This window comes from Acartia tonsa, chromosome 9 (genome assembly GCF_053477335.1).
Source record: "Acartia tonsa isolate MP-2025a chromosome 9, ASM5347733v1, whole genome shotgun sequence".
Taxonomy (NCBI): domain Eukaryota; kingdom Metazoa; phylum Arthropoda; class Copepoda; order Calanoida; family Acartiidae; genus Acartia; species Acartia tonsa.
Window position 1 is genome coordinate 30,434,439 of NC_137268.1, and position 14,688 is coordinate 30,449,126.

Here is a 14,688-nt window from a genome sequence, read left to right on the forward strand (position 1 = left end):
GTAGTTTGAACTAAACACTCAACTAAATTAATCAACCAATAAAAAAGTCCCCAAAGTTGTAAAGTCAAAAAAAAAACTGTTATCGTAAAACTTTGGGGACTAGTGTAATATACAGCTCATTGTACCCTCTCTTTTTGCTATATTGGTGTATCTGTATCATTAATTATTGAAAATGATAAATAAAAAATACTTACAAACATTAGTCATTAAAATTATAATATTACAGATTACAATATCATATAAAATACATTAAAATGAAAGAATATATATTGTTATTAATTTGCTTGGATATAAGTTTCTGTCTTATTTCTTGTCATATTTTCTTTTGCTTGTCCATTTCTTTGGGATTCAATGTTCTAAGAAAAGAAAATGAAAATAGAAATAACTAGATTGATATCATTTTTGTGAAAGGTTTGGTGATTTTTTTTCTTCAAATCTTATGGTTAAGGGTTGGTCTAAAACTCCTTAGTTATTTAGGTTTAGTTACAAATCCTCACCCCTACCTAAAGGGTGTTTAAAAAAAAACCAATCGCTTCACTCTTTTCAATATAAACCCGACAGTTTTGGTCAAAAACTATCAAAAAATGACACAAATCATGTCCAAGAAATGACAATGAGATAACACTATTGAATTTTGATTTCTACTCACCTCTCCTGAGCACTACAGCTCGAGTCCTAGCCCTTGTGGAAAACTTTTCCCTACGTGGAGAGTGCATATTTTATTACAAATTAAGACAGTTTGTCTTTTTATAAAAAGAATAAACTGTCTAAAGTACTTGAAATGTTGTAGATAGACCCCATAATGTTTAGAGTTTTTGATGGGGCCTATAAATATCTTTCTATAGACGCCTTAATCAGATTTCTGACCCAATCCTAGCCATTTTGGCATCCAAAAGACAGATCCATCAAACATTGAGACATGACTGCTCTGTCTTTAAAAAAAAAAGAACAAACCGTGTAAAGTACTTAAAATCTTGTAGATAGACCCCATAATGTTTATAATTTTGATGGGGCTTGTCAATATCTTTCTATAGACACCTTAATCAGGTTTCTAACACAATCTTAGCCATTTTGGCATCAAAAAGAAAGATCTGTCAAGCATCAAGAACTGGAGAGACCCGTCATGTCTAAATGTTTGATGGGTCTGTCTTTTTAATGCCAAATTGGCTAGGATTGAGTTAGAAACATGGTTAAGATGTCTATAGAAAGGTCTTTACATGCTTAATCAAAAATTCTAAACATTATGGGGTCTATCTACAAGATTTTAAGTACTTAAGACGATTTGTTGATTTTTAATCTCCATGTAAGGAAAAATTCTACACAAGGGCTAGGACTCGAGCTATAGTGCTCAGGAGAGGTGAGTAGAAATCAAAATTCAATAGCGCTTTCTCATTGTCATTGCTTGGACATGATTTGTGTCATTTTTTTATAGTTTTTGACCAAAACTGTGGGGTTTATATTGAAAAGAGTGAAGCGATTGGTTTTTTTTTAAACACCCTTTATTTTTTAGAGGGGGTGGAGAATGGAGGTAAAATTGGTGTGAAATGTAAAAAAATTACTTTTTTGAGGGTTTCAGAGGTATTACTAATATAAAATTTGTAGGGGGGGGGGGGGTGTTGGTTAAAATCATATATATTTTTTTAAAAATGTTTTGTTGCATATAGGTCTTTGATACGCACTTATTATCAAAGAGAGCGCATTATTAAAGCTGGCGAGACACTTGATTTATGATTACGATTAGAATAGATGTGTCTAAATCAATTGAAAGCGTCAGATTTAATCAAAAAGTAAAGCCTTTATAATTGTATCTTTCGCATCGTATTATAGACAGCTTTCAGTGGATTTTAGAATGACATTTTTTTCTGTGATTCGATGCTAAAACTATTTTCTTGCCTCTTGTTGTGAATTTAGTTGTCCTTGTTGTGGCTGGTCCACATGTTGTGCTAGAACTAGGATGCACTGTTCCAAAGTATCCAGGATATGGTGTCCAGGGTCTCTACCATCAAATCTAGAAATATTTATTATTACTTAAAATCTTTATAAAACAATAACAGGATTTCTTTCTGTCTGTCTGTGCTGAGGTATCACATTATCAAAAAGGTATCAAATGTTCAAACTTTGGTCTTAAATTGTCTGTCCTTTATCTTAAAATTTTTCGGTCAATGTAATTGATCTCAAATTTGATCCTACAATAGTTATACCTGGATCTAAGACTGGATATGGCATATTTAGCCACTTGAAGTTCCAGCAGTAGAGATCCAAAATAGTTATACCTGGATCTAAGACTGGATATGGCATCTTTGGCCACTTGAAGTTCCAGCAGTAAGGATCCAAAAGCTTTCATTTGTTCCTCTCCGACAGATTCAAGGTTTCTACTCCATACTTGCCGAAATTCTTCATTACTCTGGATTATCTCCTAAAAATAAGTTTTATAAAAAGAGTTTCCAATAAATACCTAAAAACATGGAAACCTTATCTTTACACAAGTATCTCGTCATTCCACTGTTTAAAGTCATCTAAAATACAAATTAGTACGATGTCTATTTGTCTGAAGCTTAAGATCACAGTAACCCTTGAACCTATTGGGCTCTACTCTTCAAGGAATTTACCTACTGGTCCTGTAATGGTTTTAAGCTATTTCCTTGGGGGGTGAGACACCCACAACCTCTGGCCCCAATTTTTTATAAGCTAAAATTTAAAAAGGTGGGTCTCCTAAACACCCCCCAAAAAAAATTCCCCCTCCCCCCAAATTTTTTTTTCTTTTTAAATCTAAAAACACAAAAATAGGTTGATCAAACCTCTTAGGGCAAAGCCCCTAGAGGCTAGGGGCGAAACCGCTAGTTTATATATATTGCAACAACTTCCAGTTAAATAACAACATTTCCTGTATTCATTCGAAGCCCGTGCCTTCGGCATTTCGGGGCTAAAAAACTGGTTTTAATCTTATAATTGTACATTTTATATCCGCGGAAAGCCGTTTATAATACGATGCGAGAAATAACTATTCCTGTATGGCTTTGAAACTGATTTATATCCGCTGGATTAGAACCGATTCTCAGCCATACTAAAAAATCATGTATAGCATCGTATTACAGACAATTTCCCATGAATAATAAAAAAATAATAAAATAAATACAAGTTTTTTTAGCCAGAGCCTTCGGCCCCTAGGGGCTAACAAAACTAGTTTTAATCTTATAATTTTACATTTTAATATGCGCGAAAAACTCTCTAAAATACGATGCGATAAGTAACTTATTCTAAAACATAAATCGAATGTATAAAACTTGTAAAATATCAATCAATAATTACAGATGAGTTTAATTCTTAATTTAAATATGATCATAGAGCATAACATCTTAACATGAAAGTCTGTTTATATCCAGGGAGGTACGGGACGTTGGGCTTTTCATTACAGTAGTTCCCAAAGTATTATGATAACGTTTTCTAATTCATGGGCTTAACAACTTTGGGGAGTTTTATTGAATTATGAATCCATACGTTTCAACCACTAATTAAAATCTACAGAAGGGTTAATTTAATGTATCATCAATTGGGATGTACATCAATTTATCGGCCATTGTCTTATCCCTTCAGATCTCTGAATATTTGCATCCTCCTCTCTCATCATTATAAAACCACATAGTCAACAAAAATTGTTGATAATCTACCATAGAACTCAAAGGATTTGCAAGTTAGCTCTAAACTGGAATGAATTGATTGGCAGAAAAGGTTGGTCTTTGAAGAAGTGCTGGAAAGTGTCATGTGTGAAGTCATAAAATACGTCTAAAAAGGAGGGATGGGAGGAGAAGTGGGAAAAGAAACCCTTGAAAATAGACATATTTTTATGACGTCACACATTCTAGCGCTTCCCTTTAAAGCAAAAAATAAGATAAATCGGCTGAGGTTAGAGATGCAGCTGAGCAAATATTTAAGAAAATTTAGGCGGCTAGCTTACAGCTTAAGTTGAGTCTTTGTTTTTAGCTGCAAGAAACTGTTTTCATTTGCTGAAGCAAAACGACATATCAAATCGCTGGTAAAGAAGGTGTATCAACTATTTTTTTTATAGCTAGCCGGTTCTTTTAGTAAGTAGTAGATGTAAAATTTTTCATAGAATTCAGATATGCAATCGGTTTTTTTGTAGACCTCTTATTTTTTAAGTAATTTAAGTTTAAAAAAAAAAAAATTAAGTCGATTTTAAGGTACTAAAATGCAACAAAAAAAAGAAAGAAAATGGTCATTATGAACAAAAATAGTAAGATCTTTAATTTGACACCTTACTTTTTCAATTCTGTCAGGTAATTATTGAAAAAATCGATTTTTTTAAACCCACGAGAATAAAAACTTTGAACTTAATTTTATTATTTCACAAATAAAAAAATATGGGTTCATATATACCATTAGAATCAGAAAAATATTACGAATCCATTGTAAGCAAAATTGAAAAAAAAAGTTTACAATATAGTATATAAACTACAATAAAAGGAATTATATGAAAATATCATATTATGTTGTACAGGCAACGTCTTAATTCTTCAATTGAGTATAAAAATGGGAAGGGGGTAAAGAGGGGGTAAAGAGGGGGTAAAAAAGGGAAAACAATAGTGTTGTCTGAACAAAAAAAATAATTGGCCATTTCTGTAATTTTTTAATTTTTTAATTTTTTTCAATTTTGCTTACAATGGATTCGTAATATTTTTCTGATTCTAATGGTATATATGAACCCATGTTTTTTATGTCTGTTTGAGAAAATATTTAGGTCTAAAGTTTTTATTATACCGAGGTTAAAAAAATAGATTTTTTCAATAATTACTCAACAGAATTTTAAAAGTAAGGTGTCAAATTAAAGATCTTACTATTTTTGTTCTTACTGACCATTTTCTTCTTTTATTTTGTTGCGTTTTAGTACCTTAAAACCGACTTAATTATTTTTTTAAAAAACTTAAATTACTTAAAAAATAAGAGGTCTACAAAAAAACCGATTGCATATTTGAATTCTATGAAAAATTTTACATCTACTACTTACTAAAAGAACCGGCTAGCTATAAAAAAAAAAGTTGATACAACTTCTTTTGGCAAAATCTAATAAAAATTAGAAAATTACATTAAAAATCCATTCCCATATAAACGAGCCCTTAAATAGTGGATGTAAATATTCATTTATTTCCCTGGTATCTCATTTATATCCCTGGTATGATTTTAGAAGATTTTTAATTTTTTTTGGAAGATTTTAAAATTTTTATTAATTACTAAAAGAAAGAAAAATTATACCAGGGAAATAAATGAAATTTAAAAACCAAAATTAAACCACATTTTACTAGCATAAAAGTGAGTTTTTTGTTTAAATGAGAATGATATTCCTGTCCAGTTTTTTGTTTAGGAATGAATATTTCTTACCCTCGTGAATAAATGATGACCTATCGGTCCATCATTTATTCCCTCGGGTAAGAAATATTCATTCCTAAACAAAAAACTGGACAGGAATACCCCATTTATTCCTGAGCTCCCCACAAAGTAATTTTTGTGATATAAAATTTTATATTGCCAAGAAAAATTAAATTAATCTTTTTAGAAAGCAAATTAAGCATTATTTCATGTTTACTTGAATTTTGATTTTTTATAAAACTTATTTTAATGAGTAGTTCGATTTCCTTTAGTGATATTTTTTAAAAACTTGGTACAAATCAGCTATTTGAGTCATAGAAAAAATTATTTTGAGTAATTTGGTACAGGCATGTATGTATTCAGGTTGGATCAATGGATACCCATTCCATCAATAAGCCAATAAGAAAATAAAAATGAAGTTTTAACAGTCCAGCCATATAATTGGTTAGAACGTTTACACATTTTGGTATGACATGTAAACAAAAATATTCGATTGCTTGAAATTCTTTTTTAAGTTTGACGAATTATTATTTCTGACTGACCATCTAGGGTAATAATCTATTGGTTATAGTTAGGCCTAGAAGAACCAGGTAAATCTATTTGTTGCTTGTTTGCTGTTAAATATGAAACAAATGTTTATATTATTTAATACTAGGGGATGCGCCGCTAGCACATAAGGGCTCTGTATTCGAAAGGGTGGGCGAGGGCAGAAAATAGAATAAAACTATTCCAAGACATTTATCTAAGAAAAGAATTTATTTAACAGGATAAAGTTAATTGCTTTATGACATAATTAGATGTGGTGCAATATACAATATTTAAATAAAATATTGTATCTTTTCATATTTGAAATTTTTAAAAAGATTGTATGTAATCATATTTATTACATGTGTCCTTTTTGTAGATTTTTTTTATGAGATTTCTTTAAGATGCATATTCAAAGAAATTGCATAGGCATTGCGCAAATTATTATTTGATAAAATATTTATATTCATAGGTAATAAGGGGGATCCAGTTCAGTTCACGGTAAAATGTTCCTGGTAACGATTATCTTTTTTAAAGACTTATTTTACGCGTATCCTTATACTAAAGTAACAGGATGTTTGTGTATCTGTGTGTCTGTCTGTGTGTCTGTACCGAAGGATCTCGCTAACCGCTGAACCGATCGGGTTCTCCTTAACAGGGTGGCTTCTCAAAGGTCCCGGAAAGGTTTATAACTATTTTCTTGGGGGGTGGGACACCCCCAACCCCCCAAAAAATGAAAAATACCCCCCCCAAAAAAAATTTCTACCCCCCAAAATATTTTTTTTACTTTTTCTTTTAAAATCTAAAATAAGAAATTGGGTTATCAAATTCGACTCCCCCCTCCTCAAGTGCCCCTAGAGGCCTCTAGGGGCGTAGTCGCTAGTTATACATAAAGCATTCTCTGTGCATCAATGGATCTAGGCTATTTTAGATTATTTGTAGGCCTTCTTGAGCCACGCAAAAAGGTATGTGAACCTGACATGTACGTTCAGCCGTTTGCCAGCTAGAAGCCTTTAAAGTTCATAAGTTTTTAGAGATGATCGTTACAATGAACATTTTACCGCGAACTGCACCAGATCCAAAAAAGAAAAGAGGCATATCCAATAGCGCCCTATTCAGGCGCGTGCAAAGGATATTACATCATCCTTTTTATCTGAACATGAAAATCACTAAATCAAAAAAACTATAAATCTATTATTTTGAAATTTCTAAATTCTGAGAGAGAGAGGATATTGAGCTGTAAATTAAACTACTCCTTAAAGTTCTTCTAATTTCGTTTGTTTAAAGTGCTTTAAATCTCTATAAGGGGTAATTTAGTTTATCCTAAACCAAACTCTAGGACGGTACCAGTTGCTTTTATATAAAATATATTTGCCTAATACAGTTAGGGAGTTGAATCCATTTTTATAGAAGCAGAAATATAATCTATGATTATGGTTATGACCCTCTAAAACTGTAATCTACCTTTCCACTTTCCCCTCTCTTGGTGAAGATATCTTCAACGCCGATACGATTTTTGAAATGTAAGATTCTACTCTCCCTTCTCTTGGTGAAGATATCTTCAACGCCGATACGATTTTTGAAATGTAAGATTCCACTTTCCCCTCTCTTGGTGAAGATATCTTCAACGCCGATACGATATTTGAAATTTAAGATTCCACTTTTGCCTCTCTTGGTGAAGATATCTTCAACAAGAGAGACAAAAGTGGAATCTTATATTTCAAAAATCGTATCGGCGTTGAAGATATCTTCACCAAGAGAGGGGAAAGTGGAAGGGTAGATTACAGCTTTAGAGGGTCCAAACCATAATCATAGATTATATTTCTGCTTCTATAAAAATGGATTCAACTCCCTAACTGTAATAATAAAAACAGGGTAGTTTTAAATACAAACATTTCAAAAATGCTAAAAAAAATCACGCAACCTTGGAAATAATAGTCGATCATTGAATTAGCTATGGAAAGCAACAATTGTCTAGAGTAACTTTAAAAAGTGCTTTTTCTGATTTACTCTTTTAATAATTACATATGCTCAAAAGTTGATAGTATTTTTTTAAAATTAATGGCAATGATTTCATTGATGCCATTAAATAAAAGGTTAAATAGAATTAGATTAGCGATTATGATACTGGCGGCTACGCCCCTAGCCTCTAGAGGTTTAATCAAACCAATTTTTCGTATTTTTTTTTTTTGGGGGGGGGGGGTAGTCGACCCCACTATTTTAATTTTATTTTTAAAAAGAAAAAAAATTTTTTGGGTCGAGGGGTAATTTTCATTTTTGGGGGGGAGGGGGAGGGGTTGAGGGTGTCCCACCACCCAAGAAAATAGTTATGAACCTTCCCGGGACCTATGAGAAGCTACCCTGTAAAGGAGAACCCGATCGGTTTAGCGGTTAGCGAGATCCTTCGCTACAAACAAACAGACAGACAAACAAACAGACATCGTTCTACTTTGTATTATAGATATATGCTTACAAGTAATTATTGTGCTCTTCAATTGTGAAATCTTTTTCCAGTATGGCTTCGAAACCGATTAATATCTGTTCTCCGCCATACTGAAAAATCACGTACAAACAATTTTCCACAAGTATTAAACAAGAATCATAAAATTAACACCAGTTTTGTAATTTTTTCAATTTCATATCCGCGGAAAGATGGAATACATCTTCATAAATTATGATAATTAATTGCGCAATAAGAATGAGAATAATTGTTAAGAAAGTGAAATTTACTAAATCAATTGACAGAGAGATATAAATTGGTGTTTCCACTTTACAGCAGATGAAATGATTCTTCATTCTTTTTTAAAATAATCGGATCACGGAAAGAAAACGAAGTAGCGGGTTGCGTCGTATTTTTACAGTAGCTTTTGATAGGTAATTTTAGGTTAGGTTAGGTAAATGTTAATGATTGCCCCACAGGGTTTGAGTCCCCTGCAGGGGAAATAGGAGAAAAGCTACTGTGAAAATACGACGAAACACGCTACTTCGTTTTCTTTCCATGATCCAAATAATCTTATTTAATTTTTATAGGGTTAATGCTTCATTTGGCAAATTTGTTACTAATCTTAATACTGATTTAATTAGCTTAATAGAATTATCCTACTAATTTCATTTTTAAAGATTCTTAAGACTATAAGACATGGTTTTACAAAGTTGACTCAAAATAAAGTATCAAATTTTTAATTGTTATTCGTCTGTCAGACTTTCTGAATTTTCAGACTTTTTGCACAAAAAAACGTTAATTGAAGCGTACAATTATATAAAATATGCTCTTAATTTTGATAATGTGTTTTTGGACGATTTTTTTTTGTGGAAACGTGGGTACATCCACAGAAATTATGATGACGGCTAAAAAAATGCTTTTTCTCGATTGTACGCGGTCATACGTAATATTTGAAGGGCGACGCTCATTTCAAATATAAATTTAGCGGTAAAATTTAATTTACTTATTTTCTCTGTAAGATAAAAACGAGGTATGGGATTTTTTAAATTCGCTATTTAAAAATGCATTTTTCTAAAACCTTCAAAACTGAGATCTGACATTTGCGTGTCCCATCCAATAATGCGTATGACCGCATACGACTTCGAGAGACGGCATTTTATTACTGTCCATCGAATCCTGCAGCGTAAAATGGTTGACACTTTCACACAAAATGCCTTTTCAACTATTCAGTTTCAACCTTCAATTTTAATCTTTAAAAAGTTCTGAGTCATTCTTTTCTTCTTATAAAGTTCTCTACTGTAGTTTTGATCCCTATATCTGTAATGCATACACTCGTTGTGTGATTTAAAATAGACCGATAAACAGTGGCACTGCGCATCTAATATATTTGTTTTGCGGCAGTGGTCTATCTTTTTAAAAAGCTGAGTAAATCACCTTTGCTAAAAACGTTTCCAACGGAATGATGGACAGACAGAAGCAACCTTAAAACTTATAGAGTAGTTTATAAGTTAACAGACTTTAATTAAATTTTTCAGGGGAATCTACACTATCATTGTTATATTTGTAAAATTATGTTGGTAATTAAGGACGGGCATACGACTATGGTTATGTACATAGCAGCTACGCTGATGTGAAACAATTATTTTGTATTTATGTAAATAAAGATATTATTAAAACAAAGAGAAAGTTTATATCTATAATTATGTGAATATTTATAATTGAATAATACATATTTATTTTCTCATATTATCTATATTTGAATATGGTCATCATAAATATGTTTTACTAAGTTGTACCCCAAATGGTACACAATAGTACAAATTATAATGAAACAAAAAATAATTTTAAGCCAATTTTTACTACGATTCTAGTTATTTGGGCTTTTTATGCGAATTGACAGATAGGGAATATCAAAACAGCCTAAAGCCATCACAAGACCCATGTAAAGCTTCCTTAAAATATAGAACCGAATCGGTTCAGTAGTTATTGAGATCTTAAGCTTCAGACAAAAATATCTCATTACTTGGGAAAAATACAACTCAACGTAATTGTCCTATCGATTTCAAACTTGACATGATGATTTCTGCATCAGATAAGTACGATAAAGAAAGTGTAAATTTAGAGCACAAATTAGTAAAAATATCTTGTGTTGACAATATTCATGAATTTCAGATGTTTGTCCTCTGTTTTACGTCAAGTTTACACTAAGTATGATATTTTGACATATCTATCTATCTATATATCTTTCTAACTCACTATCTATCTATCTGTTTTATGTCAAGTTTACACTGTCACTAAGTATGATATTTTGATATATCTATCTATTTATCTATCTATCTATATATAGGTATATCTATCTGTTTTAAGTCAAGTTTACACTAAGTATGATATTTTGATATATCTATCTATTTATCTATCTATATATAGGTATATCTATCTGTTTTAAGTCAAGTTTACACTAAGTATGATATTTTGACATATCTATCTATTTATCTATCTATCTATATATAGGTATATCTATCTGTTTTAAGTCAAATTTACACTAAGTATGATATTTTGACATATCTATCTATTTATCTATCTATCTATATATAGGTATATCTATCTGTTTTAAGTCAAGTTTACACTAAGTATGATATTTTGACATTTACATTTCAAATCAGATTGAAAATTTTATTGATAGTGTACATCATTTATGATTGAAATAGAAAAAGGGAGCTCCTCTTATTTAGAAAGAGCAAAAAATGACAAAATTAGCGTACACAGTTTTTAATAGGGCCTTATTTTATTGAAACTATAGATTTATGATACTACTTGTTTGATGTCTTTTTTACCAATTACAAATAAAAGTACTTATTTCTCATTCTCATCAATTCGCGAAAGAAACAAGGATGACAACATCCATAAAAGCGAAGCTCTGAAACGGTAGGACAAACGGTCATTAACACTTGTATAGTGTCTAAACTGAATTATCAGAATATAAAAGTATAAGAGTCGAAGCAAAATTGTAAGTAAATTTGTTGAAAAACTTCTTGATACAGGATAATGTTTAATGAGTTTATGGACATACTTACATTTTTAGGATTTGATTATAGAGTTGCTTCGCTTAAAATATTGTTCTTTGTTGTCCCAGGAATCAATATACCAAAAATCAGATCAAACGGATAATTAGATCACATAAAAATTTGCTGTTAAAAAATTAGAAAAATCAACATGTTTAAAATGGACGTACGGACATTCTGGTAATGATTATAGAGTTGCTACGCTTTCTAAATCGTACATAACTACTACAGGAATCATCATGCAAAGTTTGAAATCGATAGGACAATTCTAACATGCCTAAATTAACGAATAAAAGCTATCTATCGCGGTCGGACGAACGGACGTACGGACGGACCGACCCTAATTATAGAAAAGCTTCGCTTTTAAAAAAGTAACCATAAGTACCACCAATAATCATAAATTTTTTTGAAGTTCTTGTTATGACTATATTATTATGTTTAGATTCTTTTTTTCATTTAATACAATATAATTTCTTTTGAATTCCTTATATGAAAGATATGTATATAGTACAAGGCAAACGAACATACCACAATGACACAATAGCTTCGCTACTAACATAGTAAATGAAACTTATTTGACTGGTATCATCCTTAAATACGATTTAATTTGCTGCATCAGCGTAATTGGTGACGCATCGGCTCATTGTCGGGGGATGTCAGGTTTGAGTATGAAAGTCTTTTCCAGACCTTTTCAATTAAAGGTAGCTGGACAAAGTGTCTCAAAAATCAGTCATATGACGCCATAAAAATGAGGGAGATGAGAGGAGAAGTGGAAAGAAAACCCATAAAAAAGGGATGGATAATGCCTCATTTTTATGACGTCTCATGGATGATTTTTCAAGACACTTTGTCCAGCTACAATTAAAGATTTTGTTATCTGTCCTCCGAGAGGTAAAGTATCCATCCACAATGCTTACCTGTGCATTTGATAGGTAAATTCCACTGTCCAAGTCTTTTAATCTTCCCTCACTTCCTGGAGTTATTGGCAGACTCAACTAAAATTATTTCAATTATTTGTCCATATTCAAGAGTAAGTAAACGGAGGTCGGTCTGTCTATATATGTAGCGAAATATCTCGCTAACAGCATGATCGATATTTTCCCAAGAAAAGGATTTTTATTAATTAGTTCATTTAAAATTTAAATTTAAGAGGATGGCCAAATCCTACCTCACCCCCCCCCCCACTCTGCCACTAGTTATTGAATAAAATGATAAAGTTGAGAAAGTCACAAGCCAAGAAGAAAACTTATTAATCATTACACTATACAAAATCTAAAAGATAAAGGATAATTAATCTAAATTTTTTAGTCAAACAAAGAAACAATCTACAACTTTTTAAATTGAGTTGTTTACCAATTTACATTTTAACAACGGTACACACAGACAGACATCTTATAACTTTCATATAAGTATTCATATATAAAAGTAACAGTATATTTTAAGGTGTGGGTCTCTATAACCGCTAAACTGATAAAGTTCTCCTTTACAATGTAGCTTTTCTTAGGTCATGGGGTAAGTATCACCACCCTCCCAAGAGAAATCGCCCATAGTTAAAATTACTTTAAAAAATGTAAATAAGAGGGTAGGATTTATTCTTCCCCCCTTACTTTGTGTGCCCCTAGATGCCTCTAGGGGGGGGGGGGGGGGGAGGAGGTGCAACCGCAAGTAACTAAACAAATTAAAAGTTTCTTACCAGATCATATAACTGTTGAAGCTGGGATTTAGCAGAGTTTAGTTCCATCATTATTTGGGAATACGTTTGTTCTGTTTCTCCTAGTTAGTTCAGGGATGTGGAAATGATAAAAAATTAAGGACAAGAGACTAAGTCTTAGCTTGTTTAAAAATGGGGTTTAATCTAACTCTTCCTACTTCTACTTACTACCCCTTGTAAAATATCCAAAACCAATTTTACTTCGGTATATTATCTAATTTTTTCCATAATTTAATTTGAATTAAATCAAATTTACTAAGCTCCTTAACATGAAAATGTATAAAAAAATAAAATGTAAGTATGATTTTCTTTATTGATAACATCTCCAACAAAATACTGTATAGACTGTAATTAAATTGGGCTGGTGGAAGATGCCTATTTATTAGCGGCAGTTATAATTTAACTTAAGCCAAGCTTCGAACCAATCATCTCTATATAAATTATAATTTAACTTTTACAATAAATTTATGACCCATTAACATTTCCATTTCCCCTGCCTTCTTGTAAATGATCCAGAGTATTTTCCTCAGTTTCTAGCTCAACACTCTCTATTGATGTTGGATTCTCAGATTCAAAGGACTCCTCATTCATTTCTTTCATAGCTTCATTATCTGTTTTCATTTAGTAATTTTAAATTTTTACAATTATGAATTAAATTGAGATAGAATCGTTAACGGTATCGAAAATCAGTAGTTATTTTTTACATCGTATTATAGACAGCTTTCCGCGTATATTGAAACCAGTTTTGTAATTTTATTTTAGTATTCGTGGAAAGTTGTCTGTAATATGTTGCTATACATGATTTTTCACCATGACTTAGAACTGGGCTTAATCCAGCGGATATTAATCTGATGATAAAATATCCTAAAACCATCCCGGGACCTAAGTGAAGCGTCTAAAAAATGAAGAACTCAATAATTTCATTAGTTATCGAAATCTTAAGCTACAGACAAAAAAAACCTTTCTTTTGGTTATCTGAATTCTGACTATTAACCCATTATCTTCACCCTGACGATTTCTTTCTCTAAACTATATTAGGATCTTAATATATTTTATTTCAAATTATCGTCCTGAAAGGGTTAAAATGTTTAGTTAACTGTTAAATTTTAGTTCAATATCTGACCACATTACGCACGTATCGCTAGTATCAAATTATTTTAAAACTAAGTTTTATATTTTTTATTTCAAATTATCATCCTGAAAGGGTTAAAATGTTTAGTTAACTGTTAAATTTTAGTTCAATTTCTGACCACATTACGCACGTATCGCTAGTATCAAATTATTTTAAAACTAAGTTTTCTTTTATTTACTATAATATAAACTAGCGGCTACGCCCCTAGAGGCCTCTAGTGGCACTTTAAATGTTTTTGTTTGTTAAAGTTAATTTTTTATGTACAATACCACCTTAATCTTAAAAAATTTCGATTTTTTTGTCATTTCTCTTGGGAGGGTGGTGGTACCCTCCCCCAAAATAGTTATAAACCTTCCCAGGACTTATGAGAAGCTACCCTGTTAAAGAGAACCCGATCGGTTCAGCGGTTAGCGAGATCCTTCGTTACAGACAC

The 14,688-nt window shown here is 31.5% G+C and overlaps 1 protein-coding gene across 1 annotated transcript; it reads right to left on the bottom strand.

The window, feature by feature from the left end:
* Window positions 1–1,866: 1,866 nt before the first annotated feature.
* LOC145327478 (uncharacterized) lies at window positions 1,867–13,744 on the bottom strand. Its single transcript, XM_080171025.1, has 5 exons — window positions 13,621–13,744; window positions 13,106–13,185; window positions 12,330–12,407; window positions 2,274–2,416; window positions 1,867–2,008 (listed from the first exon to the last, which is right to left on the bottom strand). The coding sequence occupies exons 1-5, from the start codon at window positions 13,742–13,744 to the stop codon at window positions 1,882–1,884; spliced, it is 552 nt and encodes a 183-aa protein (XP_080027151.1). The 3' UTR covers window positions 1,867–1,881.
* Window positions 13,745–14,688: the final 944 nt, after the last annotated feature.

Coding starts and splice junctions, on each gene's coding strand:
- LOC145327478 (XM_080171025.1), bottom strand. CDS start 13,744: ATGAAAACAGATAATGAAGCTATGAAAGAAATGAATGAGGAGTCCTTT. Junction 13,186..13,620: donor TCTGGATCATTTACAAGAAG/GCAGGGGAAATG, acceptor TGAACTAACTAG/GAGAAACAGAACAAACGTAT. Junction 2,009..2,273: donor ATATCCAGTCTTAGATCCAG/GTATAACTATTT, acceptor AAATATTTCTAG/ATTTGATGGTAGAGACCCTG.